This window comes from Helianthus annuus, chromosome 4, assembly GCF_002127325.2.
Source record: "Helianthus annuus cultivar XRQ/B chromosome 4, HanXRQr2.0-SUNRISE, whole genome shotgun sequence".
Lineage (NCBI taxonomy): Eukaryota > Viridiplantae > Streptophyta > Magnoliopsida > Asterales > Asteraceae > Helianthus > Helianthus annuus.
The window spans coordinates 64,563,543-64,591,494 of NC_035436.2; the positions used below are offsets into that span (position 1 = coordinate 64,563,543).

The 27,952-nt window shown below is 32.9% G+C and overlaps 1 protein-coding gene across 1 annotated transcript; it reads left to right on the forward strand.

Moving 5' to 3' along the window:
- The first annotated feature begins 774 nt into the window (after positions 1–774).
- On the forward strand, positions 775–27,230 carry LOC110895139 (laccase-15). Its single transcript, XM_022142419.2, has 6 exons — positions 775–1,068; positions 6,615–6,766; positions 24,734–24,978; positions 25,118–25,246; positions 25,452–26,396; positions 26,875–27,230. The coding sequence occupies exons 1-6, from the start codon at positions 970–972 to the stop codon at positions 27,006–27,008; spliced, it is 1,704 nt and encodes a 567-aa protein (XP_021998111.1). The 5' UTR covers positions 775–969; the 3' UTR covers positions 27,009–27,230.
- The last annotated feature ends 722 nt before the right edge of the window (positions 27,231–27,952 follow it).

The following is a 27,952-nucleotide window of genomic DNA, read 5'->3' on the forward strand; positions in this document are numbered from 1 at the left end:
AAAAAAAAAAGAAAAAGATGTGATTGGTTGAGATTGAAATGGACCCCACCCACAACCCCCTCTCTCTCCTTCCTCCCTTCCCCGCGTCGGTTATGCCTCACCGATTGAAAACCCATTTCGTCAAACACTTCATGCGGCAAAAGGTTGGCATTGGTTGCCGTGAGTTTTCGGTAAAAGGGGTTTGCCGACTCCCACTCCTAACACCCTTAAATATACCAAAATTTAAAAAAAAAAAAGTCATAAATATCTATGCGGTTATAATTTTATATAAATATATTACCCATATCAAAATATAAAATTCAAATTTGTTACACTTCATTTCAACCAACAAGAAAAACAGATATAAATAGATTAAAACAAAACTACCTCTATATTTTTTTTCTGAAGTATGATGATGTTTATGTTTAACAATGCTTAATTATAGGTGTAAAAAAGTATTGTTTTATATATTTTTTCATGCATACAAATACTAATATTTGTATGCGTACGTTTACAAATACTAATCAACAAGTTAAAACTTTTAGGTATTTTTTAAAATACCACATGAAACACATGACATAATAGTTTTTAAGTGCGAAAATATATATGGTTAGAAATGCTTATATGTACGAAAATTTATATGATTTTTATATATCTACGTGTATACAAATAAAATCATCTTATGCACTTTTACATGTACTAATAGTTAACAAGCTGAAATCTTCTAGGTACTTTTTTAAAGCGTGTTAGGAAAAAAAATACAAATATAATATGTAAGATATATTTATGATATTTAACCAAACTGGAAGAAATGTCTGGAAAAAGAAAAAGAAAGAAAAATAGCACTTGAATGCTTAGAAGACAACAAGCAACTCCCCCCACCCCACCCCAATATAAATACAACCATATTACACACTTTAGCTCCAAGTGAATAAACAACAATTCCTAAGTAATACCTTAGAGCTTTGAAGTCATATATATATTACAAACATGAAGATGGCCATGCTTCTGCATGTTGTAGGGTTTCTTCTGGTTCTTGGATTTATCCACTCTCAAGCAGCTTTGGTTCCAAAGTCCTATGACTATGAGGTTATATATCCTAGCTTCCTTTTATTTTTTTATTTTTTAGAGACAACTTAATTATGTTCCTATTTATTTTAATTTATATAAACTTTTCATTTGCATAATGATTACCGTAAGTCCGTCACTCAATTCTTTGCCAAGCTTATGGAAACAAAATAAGATCAAATTAAGTTATAACATTTTCAAATCGATTTTTAAACAAAACCTACGTGTTTATCAACTATCATTATGACATTATAAGGGATTATATAGTAATATATATGGTTTTAACCAGAGTTCACTAGTACACAAGGCTTTTGTTGGTGCGATGCAATTTATATAGATGGTGCGGTTCACTCAAACACCGCACCTTTACATCTTGGTTTACAAATTCCACCAACTTTATATCTTCCATTTACATTTTCCCCCCTTTTGTTGCCCTGAAAATTTTATTTTCCCTGTATTCCCGCTTGTTTCCATTTACGTTTTCCCTCCCTCAGGAATTTCTCACCCTCACAAACCCTAATCGAACCCAAACCCTTTCTATCACATCCATCTGGTTCCCTTTAGCACCACTCACTATGGATACCTTCCAGTGCACCATCGTTGCCCTCTATTGCACCGTCGTTTCCATGTAGTTCAGCGCATCTCTCCTGTCCGTTGTGTCCAGTTGTCCTCTAAGTTCATATGAGTATGTTGTGGCTAAATCTCTGTTTTTATTCGCTCGTTGTGATGTTTAGAATACGTGCATACCAAGTGTTTGATGAAATGTTTGTGTTAGATTGGGTTGCAAGGTTTGAAAAGGTCAGTTCGGGTTGCAAGGCGTATGAAGTCGTCGTTTTGATATAAGTTAGATTCTTTCTTTTTGGGATGCTAAGGTTTGAACATGTCAGTTCGGTTAAGGTCACTGTATACGTTTGTGTTTCATTCCGGAAACATGTACTTTTCGGAAACGTGTTTAATATAAGTTAGAAATTTTTGCTTGTTATTTGTTTTTATCATTCATATATACATTTCTGTAATATTTTGGGTTTTTACTGGATAATATAAATGAAAACTCATGGAATATCAAATGGTTCCAAATATTAAATGGTGGTGCGGTTCCAAATATTAAATGGGGCTATTGTGTTTGAGGTACAAAGTTAATAAAAGGTGCGGGTTGATTGAAAAGTGATGCGGTTTCCTCCAACCGCATCTTCTAAAATTATGATTTAATGGTGCGTATATTATTGGTGCGGCTCCAGCACCGCATGATCAATTTAATTTCACCGCACCTTCTAACCTTTTGTGTACTAGTGGTTAATAAAATTGATAAACATATAAACTGTTTCCAAGATCTTATTAAGACATTTTTTTATACAAATATGATCCTTTTTATTGTAGATTTATGTGATTACGAATTCAAACACAATTTTGTATTCACATGTTTTTGTGATCATCAGACTGAAACATGTGATCCTTCTTACAACAAATTAGTTTAAATATTCGACCTTTATGGAGGATAATACGATATTCTACTCCCACTAACTAAAGGAAACTAGGGTTGAAAGCGATCCATGATAACTAATTAATTATTTATTTATTTATTTTCTTTGACATGTATTATAATACTTTAATTATTTTTTATCCTTAATGTTGGTAGCAAAGGGCTGCTAACTTCATGTCGTAAAGTTGATCGCTAAGCTAGCCACTGTCGAAATATTACAGTCGCTAGTACCCTGTCGTAAACCCAGTCTATCACTAAATGGATTCCTTGGTTTGTAACATAGAGAGGGAAATTAACTTCACTAAAAAAGTCAGTCCCAAAAGAAATTTAATAGCAAAACAATATGACAACCTTATTAGCAACCGTCGCAAAACAGTGGCTAATGGTCAGTTGTGTAGTAGTGTCATGGATTTTAAAAGGGTGATGGTATTTGGACACTCGCATTGATCTAGTTCTTTTTTACAAACATTTTTAGACAATATTTATCGTTTTAGCAAGTTTTTAGAAAAAATTTATTTTATTTTTTAAACAAAAAAAAGTTATCATTATTATATGACATTTATCGTTTTAGTAAGTTTTATTTTATAAAAAAAATCAAAAAAATAGATGTAGACATATACACAACATATAGAGCTATACTAGGTACTAGTATTATACTTTACTTAAATGATGATTTTTTTTAAATAAAATATTTTTTTTACTAAAACTTGCTTAAAAGATAAATATTGTAAAAAAAACTAGGTCAATATGAATCATATACAACTATACGACTCGTATAGACCTATATGACGCGTATAGGTTCTATATGATCTGTATAGATTTATATGCGTATAGAACGCAGTGAGATAGCTAATGTCCCACAGCCATTAAGGAATAAAAGAAATTTGTCGTTAAAAAAATGCACCCAATACAACATGTATAGCCCTGTTGTATACGACACTAAGGGATGCCCAAAAAAATATAGAGTGTCCAATTTTTTTTTTCTTTTTGAAAAGTAAACTTCATTAAAACACACATCCGACTCAAAAGGGCAAAAGGCCAAACAAAAACACATTCCTGACCCAAACGGACAAAGGACAAACAATTACATCATATATAATATATAACTGATATTTACACCAATACTCTCATCTAATATATTTACATGAATATCTATTTTTAGCCCATCAATAACCTCTCGACTTTATCTCCCCTAAAATATCCTGCGGACCACGTTTAATCTGATTGAAAATCATCCCGCTCCTTACTTTCCATAGGCACCAACATGATATAATCACCAGACCGTGAATGATCTTCTTCGCTTTCTTACTCAACTGAGAGAAAGCGTGAATGTCCAAAACGTCTTTAAAATCGAATATAAAAATAGGAGGATGTTACACCACATATTTTACTTCGTTCTCCAAGGTTGTTGGGACCAATGGCCGGACAAATAGAAAAAAGAAAAAAAAATCCTCCTTTTATAATTTTAACTAATTATTATATACTTGGTTTTCTAAGCAATATTTTTAAGATTAGTTAATTAGATGTTGATAGATTTGTCAATAAAAGAGATTGATTAGAAATCAAGCTAATCATCAGAATTATTTGACGATGAAAGATACATAAATACAAATTGATCATGAGACTTCTGTGTGGACGTAGATAATTGTATCTGAAAGAAAACAAGATCTCCTTTTCTGAGTTAAATATCAACCATTTATTGTCATTGTCGTCTAAAACACGTTCAGCAATTGAATTCCTATAAGACCGGTTAGTTAATGTTAGGTTATGATGAGCACACCGGTTTCTTAATTCAAATAGGAGACATAACCATCCGTATAAGACCCTATAACCCTTCCAAATGGATCACGAGTTTTGAGCGGAACTAGAGGGGTCTGGGGCCATCCCATCTTCAAATTGATATAATAGAAGTATCTAACTCGTAATTTTCTTGTAGTTTGACCAACATTTTTTCGTCGTTGAAGCCGCAATAATTAACTTATATATGTGGTTGAAAAGTTATGTTAATTTGAGTTCAAAGAAAATAGGATGTTCAGAAAAATAAATGTACGTAACACCAACGAAAAGAAATGCGAATTGTTGACACATGAATGAATTTTTTTTTTTTTTGTTTTGTTTCGCAGTAATACAAAACGTCTTTTTTATTATTTTTTGTATCTTTGTTAAACAAATGATTCTCCTTATTATTGGTATTAACCTAGTTAAGTTTTTGTTTTGATGAACTTGATTTCAGTTAACTTAAGTTTTGTTCAAAATAATAATAATAATAATAATAATAATAATAATAATAATAATAATAATAATAATAATAATAATAATAATAATAATAATAATAATAATAATAATAATAATGGATAAGGATAGTGTAAAAAAGGCCTAAAGTGTGAGAAATGTATTATAACACTATATATAATACTATATAACACCATTTAAACACCGTATAACAATATGTAACACCATATAATACCATATAACACTATGTAACATTATATAACATTATATAACAAATATAACACTATACATCTATCATACACATGCTATTAGACAAACTATAATGTTATATTTGTTATATAATGTTATATATTGTTACATAGTGTTATATGGTATTACATATTGTTATACGGTGTTTATATGGTGTTATATAGTATTATATATAATGTTATAATACATTTCTCACACTTTGAACACTTTTTACAGGATTCTCTACCTAATAATAATAATAATAATAATAATAATAATAATAATAATAATAATAATAATAATAATAATAATAATAATAATAATAATAAAAAATCAGGCATATTAGCTAACGAATTAAATAAAACTTGGTGCGCTTTTTACACACTTCATATATGTGCATAGGAGCTCAAATAAGACTTTTTGGTAGTCTATAATTGGTCTTAACGTACGATGTGTACGCGATGAACATATAACATGCGGATTTTAACGTACGAACTCGGAAGACTCACAAACAAGGAAGATTCACCATGCGGACTTCGCAAAACCGGATGATTCCAACATGTGGACTCACAAACTCGGAAGATTACAACATGTGGTTCACAAACTCGGAAGCTTCCAACATGAAGTTTCACAAACTCGGACACTTCCAACATGCGGTTCACAAACTCGGACAAATTCCAACATGCGGATTTATGATTTTGAGGTTTTATAACGTGCGGAATACTAATTACGTACGCTTGTATGTTAAGGCCAATTGTACAATACGTTTTCTCGGCTTGTACTATATGGGAAAATTTTCAAAGTTGACTCAAATATTTTTCAGAGTAGGTATTGAATTTTATCTTTTCAAAATTAGTAAAAAACGTTAAAAGTACAAAAACCTATCAAAATAATACACATGTAATTTGTGAACTAATTTAGGGTGAAGGGGGTGCTCACCTAATAGGTGAGTCCCCTCTCTTACGCCCAACCAATCCCCGTGTGCCACGTCAAGTCCCCTCTTAAACTCCCCTAACACCCCAATTTGATGGCGCCACTCCCCTCTTAGGTGAATTGGTTTTTTTTTTTTTAAAAAAAAAAAAAAAGGAAATCATTGATTGGACAAGCCCCTTCTCTCTCCTCCCTCTTTCTTCGGTGAGCCACCACCGTTCCTCTCTCCTCTCTCTACTCACCGCGTCGATGGCAGCCCCCCCCTAATCGGTGAAGGGGGTTCCCGAATTCACTCACCGACTGCACCCCGTGCAGCCTTAGGTGGCAACTAAAATATAGGCTTTAAAAAAAGCATTGGCAAAAATGTGGCTTTTAAAATTTATAAGCTAAATTTTAACAGTTAAAAAGAAATTACCGGCTAAATTGAAGTGTTAACCAATGTTTTTTTAAAACATGTAAAGCGTGGACTAAAATTTAGCCCCTTTACGCAACGATTTTGTCTATATTGGTAATACTAAAAGTCAATCTTATTTTGTTAACCTTATTATTCAATTTGTCTATTTTGAGGGGAAAAAAAACCTCTTACAATTAGGGTCTCCATTTGTTTTGATTAATCCAGGACGAAAGTTTGTTGACAAGAAACGAGAATTAATGTGTATTATGTAATGCTTAATTAGCCATAATCGATGGGTTGCAGGTTAAAGAAGCCACCTTTACAAGGCTATGCAAGAACAAGACGATATTAACTGTCAATGGAGAATTCCCGGGTCCGACTATTTATGCTCGTAGAGGAGACACTCTCATCGTTAATGTTATAAACCAAGGCAACCTTGGCATCACCATTCACTGGTAATTGGTATATATATATATTTCACTTTTACTTGTAATTTGACACCAGTATTGTTAGCGAGCTTAAGTTAGTTTTATATTATTTTGGTTATAGCAAATTTATCGGCACACATGCACGAACTCAGTAACGTCTCTGAAAATTCATATAGCTTGATAAAATGTGCCTATCTGTAATGTTTTATTTGTAAGATTAAATATTTATTTATTTATATTTAATCTAGTAGCCATCATTATCATTTATATAATATGGATCAAAATATATTAAAACCTATAATAAATTAGTTGGTAATTGTTGATGGGCCAGATTACCATAATTAACTAATTGGGTTTCCCCTTGGGTGTATATAAGGAGATTACTAGAGAGGGATTAGGGTTAGACTCTCATAACATCATCACTAAAATCGCCTCCTCTCTCTCCATTACTACGAGTTCTTCAACCCTAAAGAACTCGGTACTACCATCAAGAACATACATCCTAAAGGGGAACCAGACCAATCTGACGAACATGACGTCTACTTCCCTCTCTGGTGTGGTGACTGGCTAATCAGGTGCACACCTCTTATTTTATTGTTTATGATTGAATTTATATTATTAGGGTTTATGTTTTACCCATGTTCTTATGATATAATCAACATGTGGTATCAGAGCAATGTTGATTACATCAATTCAATCAAGAAACTCAATGTTTTAGGATTTAAAATGTTAAGATTGATTTTCTTCTCCTGTTTTACGTTTTTTTTTTATGATCTTCAATTAATTTGAAAATTAAAATCAATCAAAATTATACATGTAATGATGGTGGTCGAATTGCTTGTGTAATCAGTGGTTCACGTTATCTATTTCACCACATATTCCATTATACTTTATTTTACTTTTGCTTTGAAATCATTATTCCTACAGTGAATTGTTTATGAGATTTCATCTCATGAAATCATTATTTAAAGTTAAATGGATATTGGTTTCATTAATTGAAAGCTTCGTAATTTTATTACGAATTGTTTAAGTTAGTCATATGAATGGCTATGATGATATTACATAACTTTGTGATAAAATTAAGTTAGATTATAATTCCTAAAATTGTGTAACTTTATCTCCAAGTTTCGAATAAAATATAATTTTAATTATAATCGAATAATTAACTTGGATAGATACACATAAGATATTTTGAAATTATAATCAAATCCATTAAAATTAGTTGATTCAACCTTATCACAAAACAGCTGTTAACGAGGTTGCTACTCGCAACCATGAGGTTGCTACTCTCAACCATGAGGTTGCTACTCGCAACCATGAGGTTGCTACTCGAAACCATGAGGTTGCGACTCGCAACCATAACGTGATTGATCGAAACCATGAGGTTGCGACTCGCAACCATAACGTGATTAGTCGAGACTAAGGTTGCGACTCGAAACCATAACAGCATAACTCGAGACTAAGGTTGCGATTCGAAACCATAACAGCACGACTCGAGACCATGACTCGAAATCTCAAAACTTAGGCTGTTTAATGTGAACTAAGACTTAGCTAATTAATAATTGGTTTTGTAAATACTTAGTTAATTAATAAGGATCAAATAATGTTTTACAAAACCAAAATAGCTTAACTTGAATGAGCTTTTGATGTATTAATTCTGGCCAAAGCTGATTTACTACATCTATTTATTGTTCAAGTCTTATAAAAGCTATGTTAAGTATGCATTACAAACGTGAAATGTCTTAATTCTGGCCAAAGCTGATTTAATTCATTTATGTTTAGCATGCTTGACAAGTGCATAACTAAAGTGATTGTCTCATTTCTGGCCAAAGCTGATTTGTCACGATTACTTTGCACACATACTTAAATGATTACACTTCTGGCCAAAGCTGATTTGTCTTTGTTTAAGTAGGATTTTACTAAGTCTATTATTTTGATGTTAGTAATAGACATATCACAATCTCTTCACATAATGATCCTTATATTAATGATCCTTACTTAATTTTATGATCATTTCGTCTGCCTTATTTTAAGTACCCATAATTTTACTCACTATAATTTACTTCTACCTATATCTCATCCACTCTAATTCCTAAACCCAAAATGTTTGCTTTATTTAAAATTTCTATTGGAATTAGCTCTTAAATTAAATCCTTGATTATTTCTTAAGACACGATAATCCTATTGCTCTCTTCTGATAAAGATTATAAAGAAGAAAATTAGAGCATGATGATCAGGACAAATCGAACATGATGTCTCTTATTATAATCAAGAACTCTCTAACATAATGCTATCACTAAAGTTATTTCAGATTAAGTCTTTGCTAAGGCTAATCTCTTATATATGGAATAATCACTAGAACTTCTAAGATGCATGCATTCTTTTAAAATTCTAAACTATAAAGTTAAGTGGTATATGTGAATACATTATAATGTACAATATCATGACCCATATAGTTAAGGGCTTACGCATGGAAATAAGTACATTTTCCAGTACATTACATATTAAGATTTTCACTTATACAATTTGATGCCTTATAAATCAACTATAACACTCAACAATACCAAAGTATAATGAGTGTGTTGATAAGCAACATATGTATAGAGAAATAAATGTTTGAAGCTGGAAAATAAATTGTTACTCACCCTACAACCACTTAAACTTTAAAAGAGGATTGTTCTAAGGTCCATTGACAAAATACAAGTACAAAATCCCAACTCTAAGTTTCTTCAAAGGAAAATCTCACTGCATAATTATGTCATTAGACTAAACATAAGCAACGAGACTATCCATTATTCTAAAGAACAGTTGGATGAATTAATTAGATAGTCACTTATTAAAGATATTTAAGTCTACTAATTATAATATTCATATTAACACATGATTACTTCACTCTAGTTTTAAACGTTTCCTTACCAGAAGTTAACAAATAACTAACATGAGAGTTAGTGACATGATTAAATGTTAAGGCTATAAGAACAATAATAATCAATCTTCTAACAACGTTTTTCGATACCGTACATATATTCTGAGTATTAATCAGAATATAGTATCATAATTAAGCAATGTTATGAAGGTTGTGAGGTTTGCATAGTCAACACAAAGTCACACTTACCTTAAAACTCTCATCTTACTTGTTCTAAATATCTGGATTGAAACATTACTAAGATAAAACTAGATGATACCTTACACTTTCACAACTTTTGTCATCATGTAAATGAGAATTTGACAAAAGGAAAATGAGACTTACAAATTTCATCCATTATAACCAAAATTCATGAGAAATCATGACATGGTTAATGAGGATGATTTCTTATCTAATCTCATTCTAAGTGTTTTTTAAATCATGGCGTTATAGCCCTAAATATCACATGGCTCAAGGAATAAGTATGGGTCCATCATAAGTCATTCATTGACATTCGTGGAACTTATTCCAAATGGAACATTAGACATAATTCATTTATCATTTAAAGACTATCTACTTGTATCTAAATTTGTCGTATATGGCCCACAGTTTTTTAAAAGAAATCTATTCATATATGTACTTAATAAGATTTCTATTAAATATGTCCCTAAAGTTTCTCATGATATCTGGACATTAAAGGAATCAAATAAAGTCTAACGTATATATGATAGGTTCCCACGTCACGTAGCTCATTGAAACTTCTCTTGTAGCATTCTAGAGATATTAAAGATCAGTGGGAGCATTAAGTGTCTTAATAATAACTTGCAATAGTTGCAAGAGGTGGGGAGTGAAAAATTTATATTACTTCAATTTACACCTCTTGTACAAGACACTGCTCCATTATGACACTGTTCTATCAAAACTTGTCTCCTTAAATCTAAAGCTACTCTTACAAAAGTTTCATTGTTGCTTAATTGTGGGCACACTTAGATTTCTTATCTAAACTAACATAATTCAACAAGAGAAACTACAACGACTAACGTCATTAATATGTTTTCTCTATTAGAATTTGTTGGTCATTAAACATTGACCCTAAGCATGCCGAGTTCCTAAAGATTTCTAAGGTCAGTACGAGTAGTCAAAGTTTTGCAAGGAATACAAGAGGCGGGGGGAAGAGTGTCATTAAATTTTACTCTGAATTTAACTCCGATTACACCTCTTGTACACCATACTGCACCAACTCTTACAAACTTAGAATCCTGGAAATGATAGCAACCTAACCAAGAGCTAATCCATAAAATTGAAACTTCTAACAAACCCAATAATCAACTCAGGAGGTCATCTAGGTTTAAAAACCTACTAACTTTAATGATTACATAACCTCCCTAATTGAAGTTGAAATGGATTTTGGAAAAGTTTACTGATCCTATCTCTTCTAATTATGCCATTAGCGTCAATTAATTTTCTAAATGAAATAAAACTGTTTTCTAGTAAAACTGATTTTATGTGTTCATATAACGTTTGGGATTTGATTGAATTACCTAAGAGTGTTCATAACTAAACCAAATCCTAATATGTAAACGTCAAGACACTAAGAAGCATGATTGATTGTCAAAGGTTATACTTAGAAAGAAATAAATTATCAAAGATTTCTTTGAGGATCATCACTGTTCTAGTAGCTTATAATAGTTTTGAGCTACATTAGATGAACATCAGTTTCCCTTACAACTGGCTGACATATTTACATGTTCATAAAACAACCTGAAAGTTCTAAACTTAAAGTTAAAGAACAGTTTGTCTATAAGCCAATAAAATCCATGTATGGGTTAATTCAAACATCATACTGTGATGAAATCTTAACGAAATTATTTTCATCAACAACTAAGTGGAATAATGTACCTACCTCAAGATGAGTGGGAGCAACCAAGATAAACTTGTCTATGTAGATGATATTCTTTTGACAAGTAGATGTTACATAAGTCAAAGCATTGTTAACACAAACTTTGATATAAGAGATCTCAGAGATATCTCTTACATAATAGATATCATAACATGTTGAGATAGACCAAATGGGACATTACTTCCGTTCCACAAGTTTAACATTAAATTGGTCCTTGCATATGTAACAAACAATACTGCTCTTCTTTAGAGGATAATAGGATAAATGAGATTATTTCCTTACGCTTCATTAATTAGAAGCCTTATGTAAGTTTAAGTCTATACTCGTTTAGATATTACTCACTTTGCAACACACTAGATATGTCTAGATTAATGTGAAGCATTTAATAGAGTATTACAATATCTTTAAAAGAAACGAGAGACTATATTTTAAACAAGAAGTGAGAACTCAAACCGGTTGATTACTCTAACTTTGTGATATTAAAAGATGACAAAATGCAATTTCGGGTATATCTTTATGTCAGCAGACAAAACCTATCTTATGGAGGAGTCATAATAAACTGATAATAACAACCTAAGTTATAACGACATAAAATAGTCACTAAATGTTGTTGGAAATTTATCAGTGGACTCATAAGTTTATTAACTCCATATGATTAATATATTGAAGACTTATTGTGATAAAGTCAGCTACCATGTCTCCTTGAACAGTAACAGTTCGAGAGGTGCTGCATTAAATTTCGATACACAATTAATTATTCGTTTATGAACGAATTGAGGAAACTAAATCTTTGTATCGAATGCATTCATGATATGCTTAAGGATCCTATAACTAAAAGTCTATCACCCATAACTATTATGTAAGCGCTTATAATAATCACGGGTATACTGATGACTATGTACAACTGCATATCGTACTATGAATGATTAACTTTTAATATTCCTCATCAGTTTGATTTTGTATGTCTCTTACATATGTTCTGCCGGTGTAATGACATATAGACAACTATAAATACAAATCAAACGCTAAAGGGCTTGTTTGTATTTTGATCATAACTGTTAGGTTTTAAATTAAGGCTATAGTATGACTAATGGGGGTCCTGAGTCGCATAATGATTCAACGGCTGTATTTCTCTGCTATAGTACTTGTTTAAGGCTAAAATGAGTATTAACTTCTGATCAGACTTATCTAATACTCATGATAAATGATTATTCGGCTAAGTGGGAGAATGTAAGATTAAATATTTATTTATTTATATTTAATCTAGTAGCCATCATTATCATTTATATAATATGGATCAAAATATATTAAAACCTATAATAAATTAGTTGGTAATTGTTGATGGGCCAGATTACCATAATTAACTAATTGGGTTTCCCCTTGGGTGTATATAAGGAGATTACTAGAGAGGGATTAGGGTTAGACTCTCATAACATCATCACTAAAATCGCCTCCTCTCTCTCCATTACTACGAGTTCTTCAACCCTAAAGAACTCGGTACTACCATCAAGAACATACATCCTAAAGGGGAACCAGACCAATCTGACGAACATGACGTCTACTTCCCTCTCTGGTGTGGTGACTGGCTAATCAGGTGCACACCTCTTATTTTATTGTTTATGATTGAATTTATATTATTAGGGTTTATGTTTTACCCATGTTCTTATGATATAATCAACATTATTATTATTTTATTTTAAATCAATTGGATATTGGGCTTACTAAACCTAATGGCAATGAACTAACTTCTAAACCATAAAAATCTTTTGTAGATGGGCCTATTTTGGAGTTGGTATGTATATACTATTTTTTTTTTTAATTTAACATATACACACACACACATATATATAGGGTAGGGTTCATGCGAGAACCACCTTTATTGCGAGAACCGCGATAACCAACGTGAACATAACAAAATAAACCCACTACACCAACCAAAACCTGAAAAAAAAAAAAAAAAAAAAAAAAAAAAAAAACTTAACCCCCCACCCCCACCCCTCAAAAACCTAAAAAAAACCTAACCCACCCCCAAAATCTAACACCTCCCAAGTTAAATGCTAAAAACTAACCCCCCCCCCCTCAAAAAAAAAAAAAAAACCTAAAAAGGTCTAAAAAAACACACAATTATTTTAACATTTTCTATAAAAAAATCGTTAATATTGGTCATAAATTTTTTTGATGACGAAAAGTAGCGATTTTTTTTATAAAAATTATTAAAAAAATTTGTGTGTATTTTTTATTTTTAGGTATTTTTGGTTGTGTTCACATTGGTTATCGCGATTCTCGCAATAAATGTTGGCTAAAAGGTCATTTTTTCCTACAAAGTGTAGGAAGTGCTTTAGTGATGACATGTGTCATCTCTAGTATTTAATAAATGGGTATAACTTTAATTTACTAAATAAGTTATTTATGGGATAGGTAATTCTTATTAACTAATTGAGATTGTTCAGGAAACTCTTATGTCCTAAACCCACCATTGATTTTGTACACCACATTAATAGCATCCTTCATCTAACATTCATCACATCATTCATCTAAAGTTCGAAACATAAAACACATTATTTATTTCTTGACGTTGTGTTTTAATAGTTTTTGGTTCTTTAAATTGTGTTATATCAATTTCACAATAAAACATAGCATCCTTCATCCGAAGTTCGCAAGATAAAACAAATTAGTTATTTCTTCACGTTGTGTTTTATCAGGATCTGGTCCTTTAAATTGTGTTATATCGGTTTCTAATTCTTTACACTATGTTATATCTGTTTCAATAATTAAACACACACCTCACGCATTTCGAAACATAAAACCCATTCATTATTTATTGACGTCGTGTTTTATCATTTTCTTGTGTTCTTCACATTTTGTTATATCAGTTTTCATATTAAACACACTCCAAACATCTGTAACACATTTCTGGTTCTTTTTACCCCCCAACATGTTGGATATGATGTTCAATTGTCGATTATAATTTAACGTTGCCGTCAAGGTACGACCCAAAGAGTTACACTTTGGGCAACGAACATTTAACGGTGTTTTAATCGTTAATCACCGGATCACGAAACAATAAGCGTAATAAAAGAAACAAGTAATTATTTAGAATAATTACGGAGAGTCGAATTAATATTATAATTAATTGTTAATTATAATTAATTATTAGATAATTAGAAGAAAATAGATAATTGTTATAATTATGAGATAATTGTGAAGAGTTGTAATTAGTTACAAATCTTAATCCTTTTATTATCTATTAAAAAGTTTGGTACCTATTAAAAGGGAATACCTCATATATGTCTTTTTAGTGATATATACGGAAGGGGGATTCCAAGTCTTTGAAGGTCTGCCAAGGCTTTTATTATCAAGGGTTTTCATACTTGATTGGTGCATGCTTTTCGAAAAGTCAAAGAAACAGAAAACAATATATGTAAAATCAATTTTGTGGAACTTCGATTTTGTTTCTTTTGATCGGCTGTCGCAAGAGAAAAGAAAGTACAGGACCAACAATTTACAAACAAATTATTTGTTTCTCTGTTACGCATAAGGTAAGGTTTTGAACTTTATTTTCTTTAGATTAAGGTTTCGTTTGAAATCGTTTCAAACGAACAAATCATATTTCGTGGTCAACGATCATCTAGCGAGATCGTTCGTTGAACCAAGGTGTCTTCTTGGATGTCACGATTCTTTATTTTATTATAACCTATTTTGATTGTAATGAGATCACTGGTGGAAACGGTTTAGAACCGAACCTCGTGTACATGTTTTCCGCTGCGTTCAGTTTGTTTGACAAATTGAGTATAAATTATTTTCTAAAAGTTACACGAAATTCCCAACAGTGGTATCAGAGCCACCTTACAAATCAAAGTAGGTTTATTTTGAAAAAGTAGTTTATAGAATTGCATGCTTAAAATCGAGTAGATCTGGCATAGGAATTTGTCATGTATAATAGTTATAGGCAAATTTTTATTAAGGCCAAACATGAACACTTGTCAAAGTCCACTTTGACAAAATAATTTTTGGCCTTAACCTATTTCGTTTAGCTTAATGATCGTACTATGCAAATCCGGGTCTAGAATCGGTTTTAATATAACACGCGTACTAAATAAATTTTTTTGAGCTACGCGCGTTACACACAAAAAAAAATAAAACCGATAATATTGAAATAATGATTTTAATATGAAAGCGATATATATTTTTTTTTATTAAAAAAATAGAACTCATTAAATTTTTCCAATCGAAAATTTAAACAAACAAAAAAAAAGGAAGTTTTTTTTAGGATTGGATCCAAGATTAAGTGGGAGCACAAAAGGGTTTGTGCTACACTTAATGGGCTCGGTTCACGTTCTTGGGCTCGAACGAACCGAACATATTATGAACCCGGAATTGCATATTTATTTATTTATTTTGCGTTTGGCCATGAGATGTTTATTACGCCATAAAATTAATAACTAATACACGATCATTAAAACGACAATTTTAATAAAAGGTTTATTAAGTATTGGATAGGTAATTAAAATAAAAAGTTTATTTTAAAATACAAAAAATCAAAATTGGTTTTACAAAATTAAAAGTTAATTTGAAAACCGTAATTAATAAATGTTATTAATTAAAATAAATTTGCGACACGACCAACTTAGATTAAATAGGGTATTTAAAATTAACCGGTCGAGTGATTGAAAGGTGTTTCAAGTCGTCACAAATTAAAACGTAAAATTGATTTTTACAAAGGAATTGTATAGCCTATGTTCATGCCATAGGCCGTACAAGTATTTTAAAACGACCCGAACTGGTAATTTTAAAATATAACCCAAATTAAATCGATATTCTACGCCACCCTAAATTAAGAACACCCGAACTGATCTATCCGAACCCCTGGTGCTAGTGTTTACCCTGCATCCCTGCATCCAGGCCTACGGTTTTGGTTAGGGGTAGTTCCGCGATTTCCATGCTTACATGGGCCGGGCTACAGTTCTGATTTGAGGACAAATATCACTTTTGCGACACGAGAGCGAATGTTAGTGTTTACCCTGCATTCGTCTTCTACGGTTGTGAAAGTGGGTGTAGTTGGGGTTAACGTACCAATGCTTGACAACACTCGTCATGCGACCCCAAACCGAGAATTGTGTAGCTGACACAATTGGTGATCGTCACCTACCCTTCAATCTATGCCAGTGAAGAGTGCTAAGTCCATTCACTGAGTTATGGGGAGATGGGATCTCATCCTAATTCCTAAAATTTTGTAAATCTTGGGTCAAAATTGAATTAGGTTAATGCATGAAAATTACTAATAAAATTTTCTTAAATTCTACAGATGTCTACAAACAATTCTGATAACACCAAATTCTCGCTTAAGTCCATCCTTGAAAATGCTAAACTTGATAATTCTAACTTCATGGATTGGTACCGCAACCTGAAAATTGTTCTCAGGGCGGAGAAAAAGGCTTATGTCCTTGAAGGACCAATTCCCGAAGCACCTGCTGCTACTACGGGTCCAGCCCGCAGGACATGGGAAAAACATGTTGATGATTCCCAAGATGTGACATGTCTTATGCTTGCTATGATGATTCCAGAACTTCAGAAGAATCTGGAAAACTTAGGAGCATATGAGATGAGTGAGCAGCTGAAAAACATGTTTCAGCAGCAAGCTCGTCATGAGCGTTTTGAGGTGATGAGATCTCTCATTACATGTCGCATGCAGGAAGGTACTTCGGTCAGTGCTCATGTACTGAAAATGAAGTCTTTCGTTGATCAACTGGAGCGTCTGAACACACCCCTTAGTAATGAGTTAGCTACGGATGTGATCCTTAACTCGCTACCCAATTCATATCATCAGTTCGTAATGAACTATAACATGAATGGGTGGGAAAGAACGATCCCAGAGTTGCATCAGATGCTAAAAACTGCTGAGACAAACATCCCAACTAAGGGCAATCCAGTGCTGGCGATCAGGGAAGGAAGAATTACCAAAAAGAAGCAATCCAAGGGAAAAGGCAAGGCGAGTAAGCAAGACAAGGGCAAAGGCAAAAAGGTTGCCACTCCGAAGGCAAAGCCTCATAAAGATGCCAAGTGTTTTCACTGTGATGAGATCGGGCATTGGAAGAGGAATTGTCCCAAGTACCTGGCTGAGTTGAAGCTTAAGAAGCTGCAGATTGGAGAATCCTCAGGTATACATGTTATTGATCTATTTTCCTTTTCGAGCAAATCTTGGGTGTTTGACACTGGATGTGGTTTTCACATTTGTAATGATTTGCAGGGACTAAAAAGGATTAGGAAGCTGAAGCAGGGTGACTTAGAGCTGCACGTTGGGAACGGGCAGAAAGTTGCTGTGAAGGCAGTTGGAGAATTTATTCTTGAATTACCTTCTGGATTGTTTATTAATTTAGACAATGTTTTTTATGTTCCTAGTTTGACTAAGAATATTATTTCTGTTTCTGCTTTAAGAGAACAAGGTTTTAATTATGTTTTTGATATTGTTAATGGTAACATTTCTGCATTTTTAAATGGTGTGTTCTATTTTGAGGCTAAGCCTCACAATGGTGTCTATGAAATAGATACTTCTAACAATAGATCAAATAATATGGTATGCTCTCTTTCCTCTAAACGTGTTAAAACTAGCTTTAATCAAACATATCGTTGGCATTGTCGTCTTGGCCATATTAACATCAATCGCATGAGGAAGCTCCAGACCGCAGGGATTCTAGAATCCACGGGTCAGGAGACTTATGATTTATGCGAATGTTGTCTAAGTGGCAAGATGACTAAGGCCCCTTTTACCGGAACTAGTGAAAGGGCCAAAGACCTGTTAGGACTCATACATACTGATGTATGTGGTCCATTCAGGACTATGTCAAGGAACGGGGAAAGATACTTCGTTACATTTACTGATGATTATAGTAGATATGGATATGTTTATCTTATGAAGTTTAAACATGAAACCTTTGAAAAGTTCAAAGAATTCCAAAATGAAGTACAGAATCAACTAGGGAAAACGATTAAGGCACTTCGATCCGATCGAGGTGGTGAATACATTAATCAAGAGTTTGATGAACATCTCAAGAAGTGTGGGATTATATCCCAACTAACTCCACCCGGAACACCACAACTCAATGGTGTGTCTGAGAGGAGAAATCGAACCTTATTAGATATGGTTCGATCAATGATGTGTCGTACAAACTTACCACACTCCTTTTGGAGTTATGCTCTTGAAACTGCTACACGTCTTGTGAATATTGCTCCTACTAAAAAGGTAGAAAAGACACCATATGAGATGTGGCATGGTAAACCACCTAAAGTCTCTTACCTTCGCATATGGGGATGTAACGCTTATGTTACCAGTGAGTCTTCGGACAAACTTGATCCTCGCGGTGAAAAAGTTGTTTTCATTGGATATGCATATCCGGTTGGTTATTATTTCTATAATCCTGCTGAAAATAGAGTTTTCACTAAGCGTCGAGGAACATTCCTAGAGGATGAGCTTATGGCGCGAGGAATTGGAGATAATCTTGTGGATCTTGAGGAAATTCGAGAACCACAAATTAATCAACCAATAGTCGAATCTGCCTCTCAACAAAATGTTGTTGGACCTGAACCTGATAGGATTCAGGAATCTGATGTAACACTAGGCGTCCGCAGAAGTACGAGGGATCGTCATGAACCTAATCGGTATTCACCTGATAGGTACGTCTTGATAATAGATCAAGAAGAGCCCTCAACCTACAAAGCTGCGATTTCAGGTAACGAATCTGAAAAATGGCTCGAAGCCATGGGCGTCGAGATGCAATCCATGTATGACAACCAAGTCTGGGATTTGGTTGAACTTCCTCCCGAATGTCGGACTGTAGGAAGTAAATGGGTTTTCAAGTTGAAAACAGACATGGATGGAAATGTGCAAACTTATAAGGCTCGGTTGGTTGCTAAAGGATTTACTCAAACTCAAGGAGTTGATTATGAGGAAACCTTCTCGCCAGTAGCCATGCTTAAGTCTATTAGGATTCTACTTGCCATAGCCGCGTATTATGACTATGAGATATGGCAAATGGATGTCAAAACCGCGTTCCTAAATGGACACCTTACAGAAGATGTCTATATGGAGCAGCCTGAAGGTTTTGTAGATCCTAAGAATCCAAAAAGAGTTTGCAAGTTGAATAAATCCATTTATGGATTGAAACAAGCATCTCGAAGCTGGAATCTTCGTTTTGATCAGAAAATCAAACAATTTGGTTTTATCAAAAACGAAGATGAGCCATGTGTTTACAAGAAGGCAAGTGGGAGTTCTATTACTTTTCTAATCCTGTATGTAGATGACATACTTCTCATTGGAAACGATATCCCAATGCTGCAGGATGTTAAATCCTGGCTTGGTAAATGTTTCTCAATGAAGGATCTTGGAGAAGCTGCTTATATTCTAGGAATAAAGATTTATAGAGATAGATCTAAGCGGTTACTTGGACTTAGTCAAAGTACGTATATCGATAAGGTCATTCGGCGTTTTTCGATGCAAGATTCCAAGAAGGGTCTCTTGCCAATGGCAAGTGGAACCGTACTGAATAGTCATCAATGTCCCAAATTGGACAAAGATAAAGAGGATATGAAAAAGGTACCATATGCCTCTGCTATCGGTTCCATCATGTATGCCATGTTATGTACTAGACCGGATGTATCGTTTGCTCTGAGCTTGACTAGCAGATATCAACAGAATCCTGGTAAAAGTCATTGGATTGCTGTGAAAAATATCCTAAAGTACTTAAAAAGAACTAAGGATATGTTTCTGATATTTGGCGGTTTGGAAGAAGAGTTGAAAGTAAAATGTTACACTGACGCAAGCTTCCAAACGGATCGTGACGATTCACGATCTCAGACAGGCTATGTTTTTACTTTAAATGGTGGTGCTATAACTTGGAAGAGTTCTAAGCAAAGCGTGGTGGCCCAGTCGACCACTGAATCAGAATATATAGCGGCTTCAGAAGCTGCTAAGGAGGCTGTTTGGATGAAAAAGTTCATTGCTGATCTCGAAGTTATACCAAGCATACAGAAGCCTATCGAGATATTTTGCGACAATACAGGTGCAATTGCTCAGGCAAAGGAACCAAGGTCGCATCACAGCACGAAGCATATTCTCAGAAAATTCCATTACATACGGGAAGTTTTGGAAAGAGGAGACATCATAGTAGAGAAAATTGATACTGATCAGAATCTAGCGGACCCGTTTACTAAGCCTATACCTCAAGTGAGACACGAGAAGCATGCTGATTGTATAGGTCTTAGATATGCTAGACAGTGGGTCTGATTTTGTAATTTAGTAATTTGGTGCATTTTGAACTGTAAACAGTATTTTATGTTTATTTGAATTTAATGGTTGAATGTCTTTTAAACTATTATATTTGTGTTCAAATATTAGTACGTTAAGTATCTATGAATATTGTATTCTAAAATGTCCGTAGTCTATCAGATTCGTGAGAACCAATCTGGTAAAAGGCTATTGTGAATTAGATGGTTGATCCATATCATGGATACTCAAAGTGTTGAGAACCATATTCACTGATATGATTAGTTGAATCATATTGGGCGTAACTCGTTTCAAAATGATCTTCATGGATCTTAGTCATAAGACATTTTGAATAGGTACGATCATTGTATCCTTAGACCTGCGGTACATACTAGAACTAACTTAAATGAATGGTTGCTCTTTGATTCTATCTAACGCTGTACGTAACTGGCAGTAATAAGGATAGTTTTGGGAATGATCTGAAGTTTAGTGGGAGTTGTTTGTAGCCAAAGGGATCTGTGCTTCTATACTTAGGAGAGGAACACTCTGGCGCCTTTCGTTGATTTGAACTGGTGTAAACGCGTGGCCACGCTCGAACTAGTAGTAGTTTGATAAACCACTTCAAATCAGGAACGAAATTAGAAATGTTTGAATAATATATGAGAATGAATTGGATCCATGTCTCATGTTTAACAAGTGTTCAATACAGAGGGATAAATGAGTCGATAACCCGGGCTATAGTATTTGCATAACCAAAGGTTTGATTAGTGCAAAGAATTAGTTGACATAAATTTGTCATACCTTGTCGGGGGCAATATGATGCAGCTAGGCACCCACTATTGTCTACATTGAAACTTAATCGGCCAATCGACCAAGTGGGAGATTGTTGGATATGATGTTCAATTGTCGATTATAATTTAACGTTGCCGTCAAGGTACGACCCAAAGAGTTACACTTTGGGCAACGAACATTTAACGGTGTTTTAATCGTTAATCACCGGATCACGAAACAATAAGCGTAATAAAAGAAACAAGTAATTATTTAGAATAATTACGGAGAGTCGAATTAATATTATAATTAATTGTTAATTATAATTAATTATTAGATAATTAGAAGAAAATAGATAATTGTTATAATTATGAGATAATTGTGAAGAGTTGTAATTAGTTACAAATCTTAATCCTTTTATTATCTATTAAAAAGTTTGGTACCTATTAAAAGGGAATACCTCATATATGTCTTTTTAGTGATATATATGGAAGGGGGATTCCAAGTCTTTGAAGGTCTGCCAAGGCTTTTATTATCAAGGGTTTTCATACTTGATTGGTGCATGCTTTTCGAAAAGTCAAAGAAACAGAAAACAATATATGTAAAATCAATTTTGTGGAACTTCGATTTTGTTTCTTTTGATCGGCTGTCGCAAGAGAAAAGAAAGTACAGGACCAACAATTTACAAACAAATTATTTGTTTCTCTGTTACGCATAAGGTAAGGTTTTGAACTTTATTTTCTTTAGATTAAGGTTTCGTTTGAAATCGTTTCAAACGAACAAATCATATTTCGTGGTCAACGATCATCTAGCGAGATCGTTCGTTGAACCAAGGTGTCTTCTTGGATGTCACGATTCTTTATTTTATTATAACCTATTTTGATTGTAATGAGATCACTGGTGGAAACGGTTTAGAACCGAACCTCGTGTACATGTTTTCCGCTGCGTTCAGTTTGTTTGACAAATTGAGTATAAATTATTTTCTAAAAGTTACACGAAAATCCCAACACAACAATCATATATAGATTAGAAAATATAATATAATCATTATATGTTGTTATCATGTTAGTACTGTTATCGATGATTTGATGTAGACCACTAATAAGAGGGTATAATATAATCATTATAAGATGTTATCATGTTAGTACTGTTATTGATGATTCGATGTAGACCACTAATGAGAGGGTATCGATCAAGAGAAAAAGTGTGTGTTATTACTATAAAAGATTTATATTATCAATCATATACAAGGCTCTGAATCGAATCAAAATAATATTGAAATAACATCGCTAATTGCATCAAAATAACATACACGGGATTTAATATTACAAAAAACAATAAATTATTAAAAGATACCATCGAGTTCCGTCTAGAATCAAATTCAAATAAAAACATAAAACATGAACATTAAAATAGAAATGATATATAATTCTGCCGACAATCGAAATAATAATAAAGTTGTGTTTTTCTCTTGAAATGATGATAAATTACTAAACCCAATTAAAACTAAACAAATATTTGCATAGCCTTTGAAGTAAATTTCAAAACACACAATAGAATCAACCACAAGCTATGGGTTATGCCATTTAAAAAAAGTTTTAAACTAAATGGTAACTGAAACCTACATTTGTACTGTGATCTATGATTTTAGTATATTTTATATTTTTAGCATAGAAGATGATAAGTGAGAGGAGAGTGATAGAAGTTTGCAAGATTTAAGGAGTAGTTTATGGAATGACAGTTATTTGTGTTTTTAAAGCACACGACTTTTTTGCCCTTCATCAATCATATCATTCCTTATTTAAAACATACATATTACTAAAATGTCACCAAGATGATCTTAGCCATTAAAAACAATCATCTAATGGTCCAAAACATTTCCTACACTTTATAGGAAAAACACACTTTGTACAGGAACCTCACCCTATATATATATATATATATATATATATATATATATATATATATATATATATATATATATATATATATATATATATATCGGATTTTTAAAAAAAAAAACACGTACCTCTCGAAATCACAAACTCTGTACGATGATCCTTCCCGTACACCCTCATCACCACCACTGCAGGAACTAATTGTTCAAACTGAAATCAGTGAGTGATAATAAAATTTGCAGGATGTTTTGTTATCAAATACAAGTTTAAGGAAAAAAATATTCAAGATGTAAATATGTAATTTATATGAAGGTTAGAGTAAATTACACATGTTATTTATTTATATCCCAAATTGCATTGTTTGTTGTTTGTCTTTAAAAAGCATGCAAAATATCTTAAATAGTTAAATTTTGCATGCTTTTTGTGTTTTAATGCAAAATAACCTTTATCATTAAATTTTGTATGCTTTTTGTGTTTTAACTTTAAGGTAAAATAACTATTTTGCTTAAAGGATATAATCTAAAATTTATTTATAAATAACATAATCTATAATTTACTTTTTGTTTTTTTTTTCTTTTATATATCCGAACAACAATTAGATCGGTGATGGAAATAATTGTTGGCTACTGTATTATACATTTCAAACCTTTTGTAAAACACATGATTTTATTTGACTAAGATATATGTTATATGTACATATATTTATATATTTTTTGACCAGTCACCTTCATGATAATGCGTACGCCTTACACTGATGCGTTATTATCTGGAAAATGAAAAGTCTAACACGCGTTAAGTTTTTATTCAGTTTTCTCCTTAAAAAATGATTATCGTGTACTTTATATTAGGCATGCGAATATATACACTGGAAAGAAGAGTAAAATGCTAAAATGGTCCCTGGTTTATCAACTAATATTTTCATGATTTCGTCCAATTATAATTAAGATATATTGTTTTTTTTTTTTTTTTTCAAATCTAACGTGTTAAGGGATTTTTACGATAAAATCAAAAAGGATGTTGATTTTTCACATTAAAAAAACTGTTAAAGGATTTTTACAAGAAAAATAGAATGTATGTTAGATTTTTATGTGATGTTAAAGAACATTTATGAAAAAAAAAAAACAAACAAACAAACAAAAAGTAAATTGATCTAGTGTATGGTATATACCCTAAGCATTGTGTGTATATATATATTTTTCACAAATTATGAGTCACAAAGCTCTTAGTTAATGCTGCAAAGATTAAAAAGAAGATGATTTTATAGGCATGGAGTGAAGCAACCAAGGTATCCATGGTCAGATGGACCAGAATTCATCACACAGTGTCCAATTAAACCGGGTGCGAATTTTAGCCAAAAAATCGTCCTCTCTGATGAAGAAGGCACCTTATGGTGGCACGCCCATAGTGACTGGTCTCGAGCCACAGTACACGGTCTAATCGTCATATGGCCAAAGATTGGAAGACCCTACCCGTTTCCAAAACCCTACGCTGAGTATCCTATCATTCTAGGTTTTTCACACTTACCCTTAATATCAATATTCGTATTTTCATTTAGTGTTTTAATTATGTGTGTCACTTTATTAAGAAAAAAAAAAGATAATGAGACTAATGAATGTAACTAATTATAATGGGGTGTAACTGATTGTAGCTGAATGGTTTAGACAAGATGTTGAGGCTGTGTTACTAGACTTTTTGAGAACAGGAGGGGACCCTAATAGTTCTGATGCTTTAACCATTAATGGACAACCTGGTGATCTTTACCCGTGTTCTAGTTCAGGTTGGTTTTGCTTTCTCTAACATCCATTTTAACATACGAACTTAACAAAATAGCCTTGACTTTTTACTATTACTGATCAACCAGAGCGTGACAAATGTCTTTTGGCACAACAAATTTTAATCTGATTCAGCTAATTGGATCCTTTGGTCCAAATTTGTGATTTTACTATAAACATGTGGTAATTATCTCTAATCTTCAATTTCAGAAACAACAAAATTCATTGTGGAATATGGAAAGACTTATATGCTTCGAATGGTCAATGCCGCAATGAACCTTTTCATGTTTTGGGCTATTGGAGGCCATGAAGTAACCGTTGTAGGAACCGATGGAGCCTACACCAAGCCACTAAAAAGCGACTACGTTGTCATCTCCCCTGGCCAAACCATTGATCTTTTGTTCAAAGCCGACCAACCCATTGGTCGATATTACATTGCGGCTAAACCATACAATAGCCAGCCTGCAATTAGCTTCGATAACACCACAACAACCGCCATTATCGAATACAAAGGCTACAAAAAATCATCTTCGCCTCCAGTTTTCCCACATCTTCCTAAAGTCAATGACACAAGTGCATCGGTTAACTTCACAGGAAGCCTTAGGAGTTTAGCTACTCGCGCTCATCCTATTGATGTTCCAAAAAAGATCACACGAAACTTCTTGTTCACACTCTCGATTAACACATTGCCATGCCCAAATAACGCATGTCAAGGACCTAATGGATTGAGATTTGCCGCAAGTGTAAACAACATAACCTTTGAGACTCCAAACATTTCTTTACTTGATGCATACTATGGAAGAATAAATGGTGTATATGGAACTAATTTCCCAAATTTCCCACCTTTGTTTTTCAACTTCACGGCGAGTGATATTGATGAATCGTTGGAGACTCCGTTGAATGCTTCGGAGGTGAAAGTACTTGAATTTGGGGACACAGTGGAGCTGGTGTTTCAAGGAACAAATTTGGTTGCAGGGATAGATCATCCTATGCATTTGCATGGACATAGTTTCTATGTTGTTGGATGGGGATTTGGTAACTTTAATAGAAGTAAGGATCGTTTGAGTTTTAATCTTGTGGATCCTCCTCTTCAACAGACCATTGCAGTCCCTAAAAATGGTTGGACAGCCATTAGATTCAAGGCTGATAACCCTGGTAAGACTCTATTTCATTATAATATGATACCTATTACTTTTGATGGAGTAACTTTATTTTATAGAAAAAAATCAAATACAAATAATTTTAAGGTACAAAATAAAAGTTTTGCTGAAAAAACGCGGTTAGATTTTCGTAGTTATTAGTAATTTTCAAAATTACTTTACAAATAATCCTGTAGAGTAATTTTGATCATGTAAAGTAATTTTGTAAAATGTTCTTGTAGAGTAAATTTTGATCTTGTATGGTAATTATTAAAATTACTCTACAAGTGTATCAAAATTACTCTGCAAGTTTATCAAACAACACACAATTCAAAATTACTCTACAAAATCATTTGGGTGGTGGTGGGTGTTTAGGTTCTTTTTTTGTGTGTAGTGAATTTTTTTTAGAAACCTTTATACACTTTTTATTTTAAGGAGCCTTTGTATTTGATCCTAATCCGTATCATTTAATCTAATTTCTATATTGGTTATAGGAGTATGGTTGATGCATTGTCATCTCGAGCGTCATATAAGTTGGGGAATGGAGATGACATTCATTACAAAGAATGGTAGAAGGCCAGGGGAATCGATGTTGCCACCACCTCCGGATATGCCACCCTGCACTTAAAACATCATAGCCAATTAACGATACATAGTAATTATTTTTTTTATCCCATGTTTATTATTTTGGTATGTGTGAAATATAATAATTAAAGTAAATGATTACCGGGTCTCATAATAGTACCAAATAAGCTTTGTAGTTTGTCTTGTCTGTTGAAACATGTTTAAAATGTAACTTGCTTGATGGCTTGTTCTCTAATTCTTTATTAAAAGGTAATATTCACATATCCCTTCCCTCTATATATATATATATACTAGTCGCTTACCCGTGTGATGCGGCGGGGTGATAATATGTAGTGCGGTACTTGTTTCTCGTAATTTTTTTATTCATACTATATTTATTGTTCCATCATTGTGGTGGATATATGTTATAAGCGAAGTCATCGATTAGTCCATTTCATTGTGGTGTACATGGTTGGGTCGGTTTGTGTTTTCTATTTGTTTAATCCTATCTTGATATATTGTATATCACCATCTGTTATTTTTCATATTCGTAGTATATGTGTGGTCTATCTATGTTTCTTGATTTTTTTAATGATAACGCTTACATACTCATCTCCAAAATTACACCATATAAATCTTAATTTACTCCTTGCTCTAGATTAAACCTAATACCTCCCACTTAGAGGCAAAGTCTCTACCAAGGCAACTATCAAAACGTCAACAAAAATGAGTAGGTGGTCCCAGTACCTTTGAATTTTTTTAAACATTATAGTTTATAAGATATAGCACGACTACGTAAAAGAATTATCCGTTTGTTGTGGATGGAGAAAAGTGTAACTAATTATCTATAGTTTTGTTAAACTCATGGATTTAAGTGTAATAAGATGGAGGGATAAAATATAAATGGTGTTTAAAAGACAATTTTTCAGCATTTAGGTGTGTATTTATAAATTAAGATTGGAGAATTCTTAATTTTTAGGTATCTTAAAATGCTTCTCCCTCATGTGT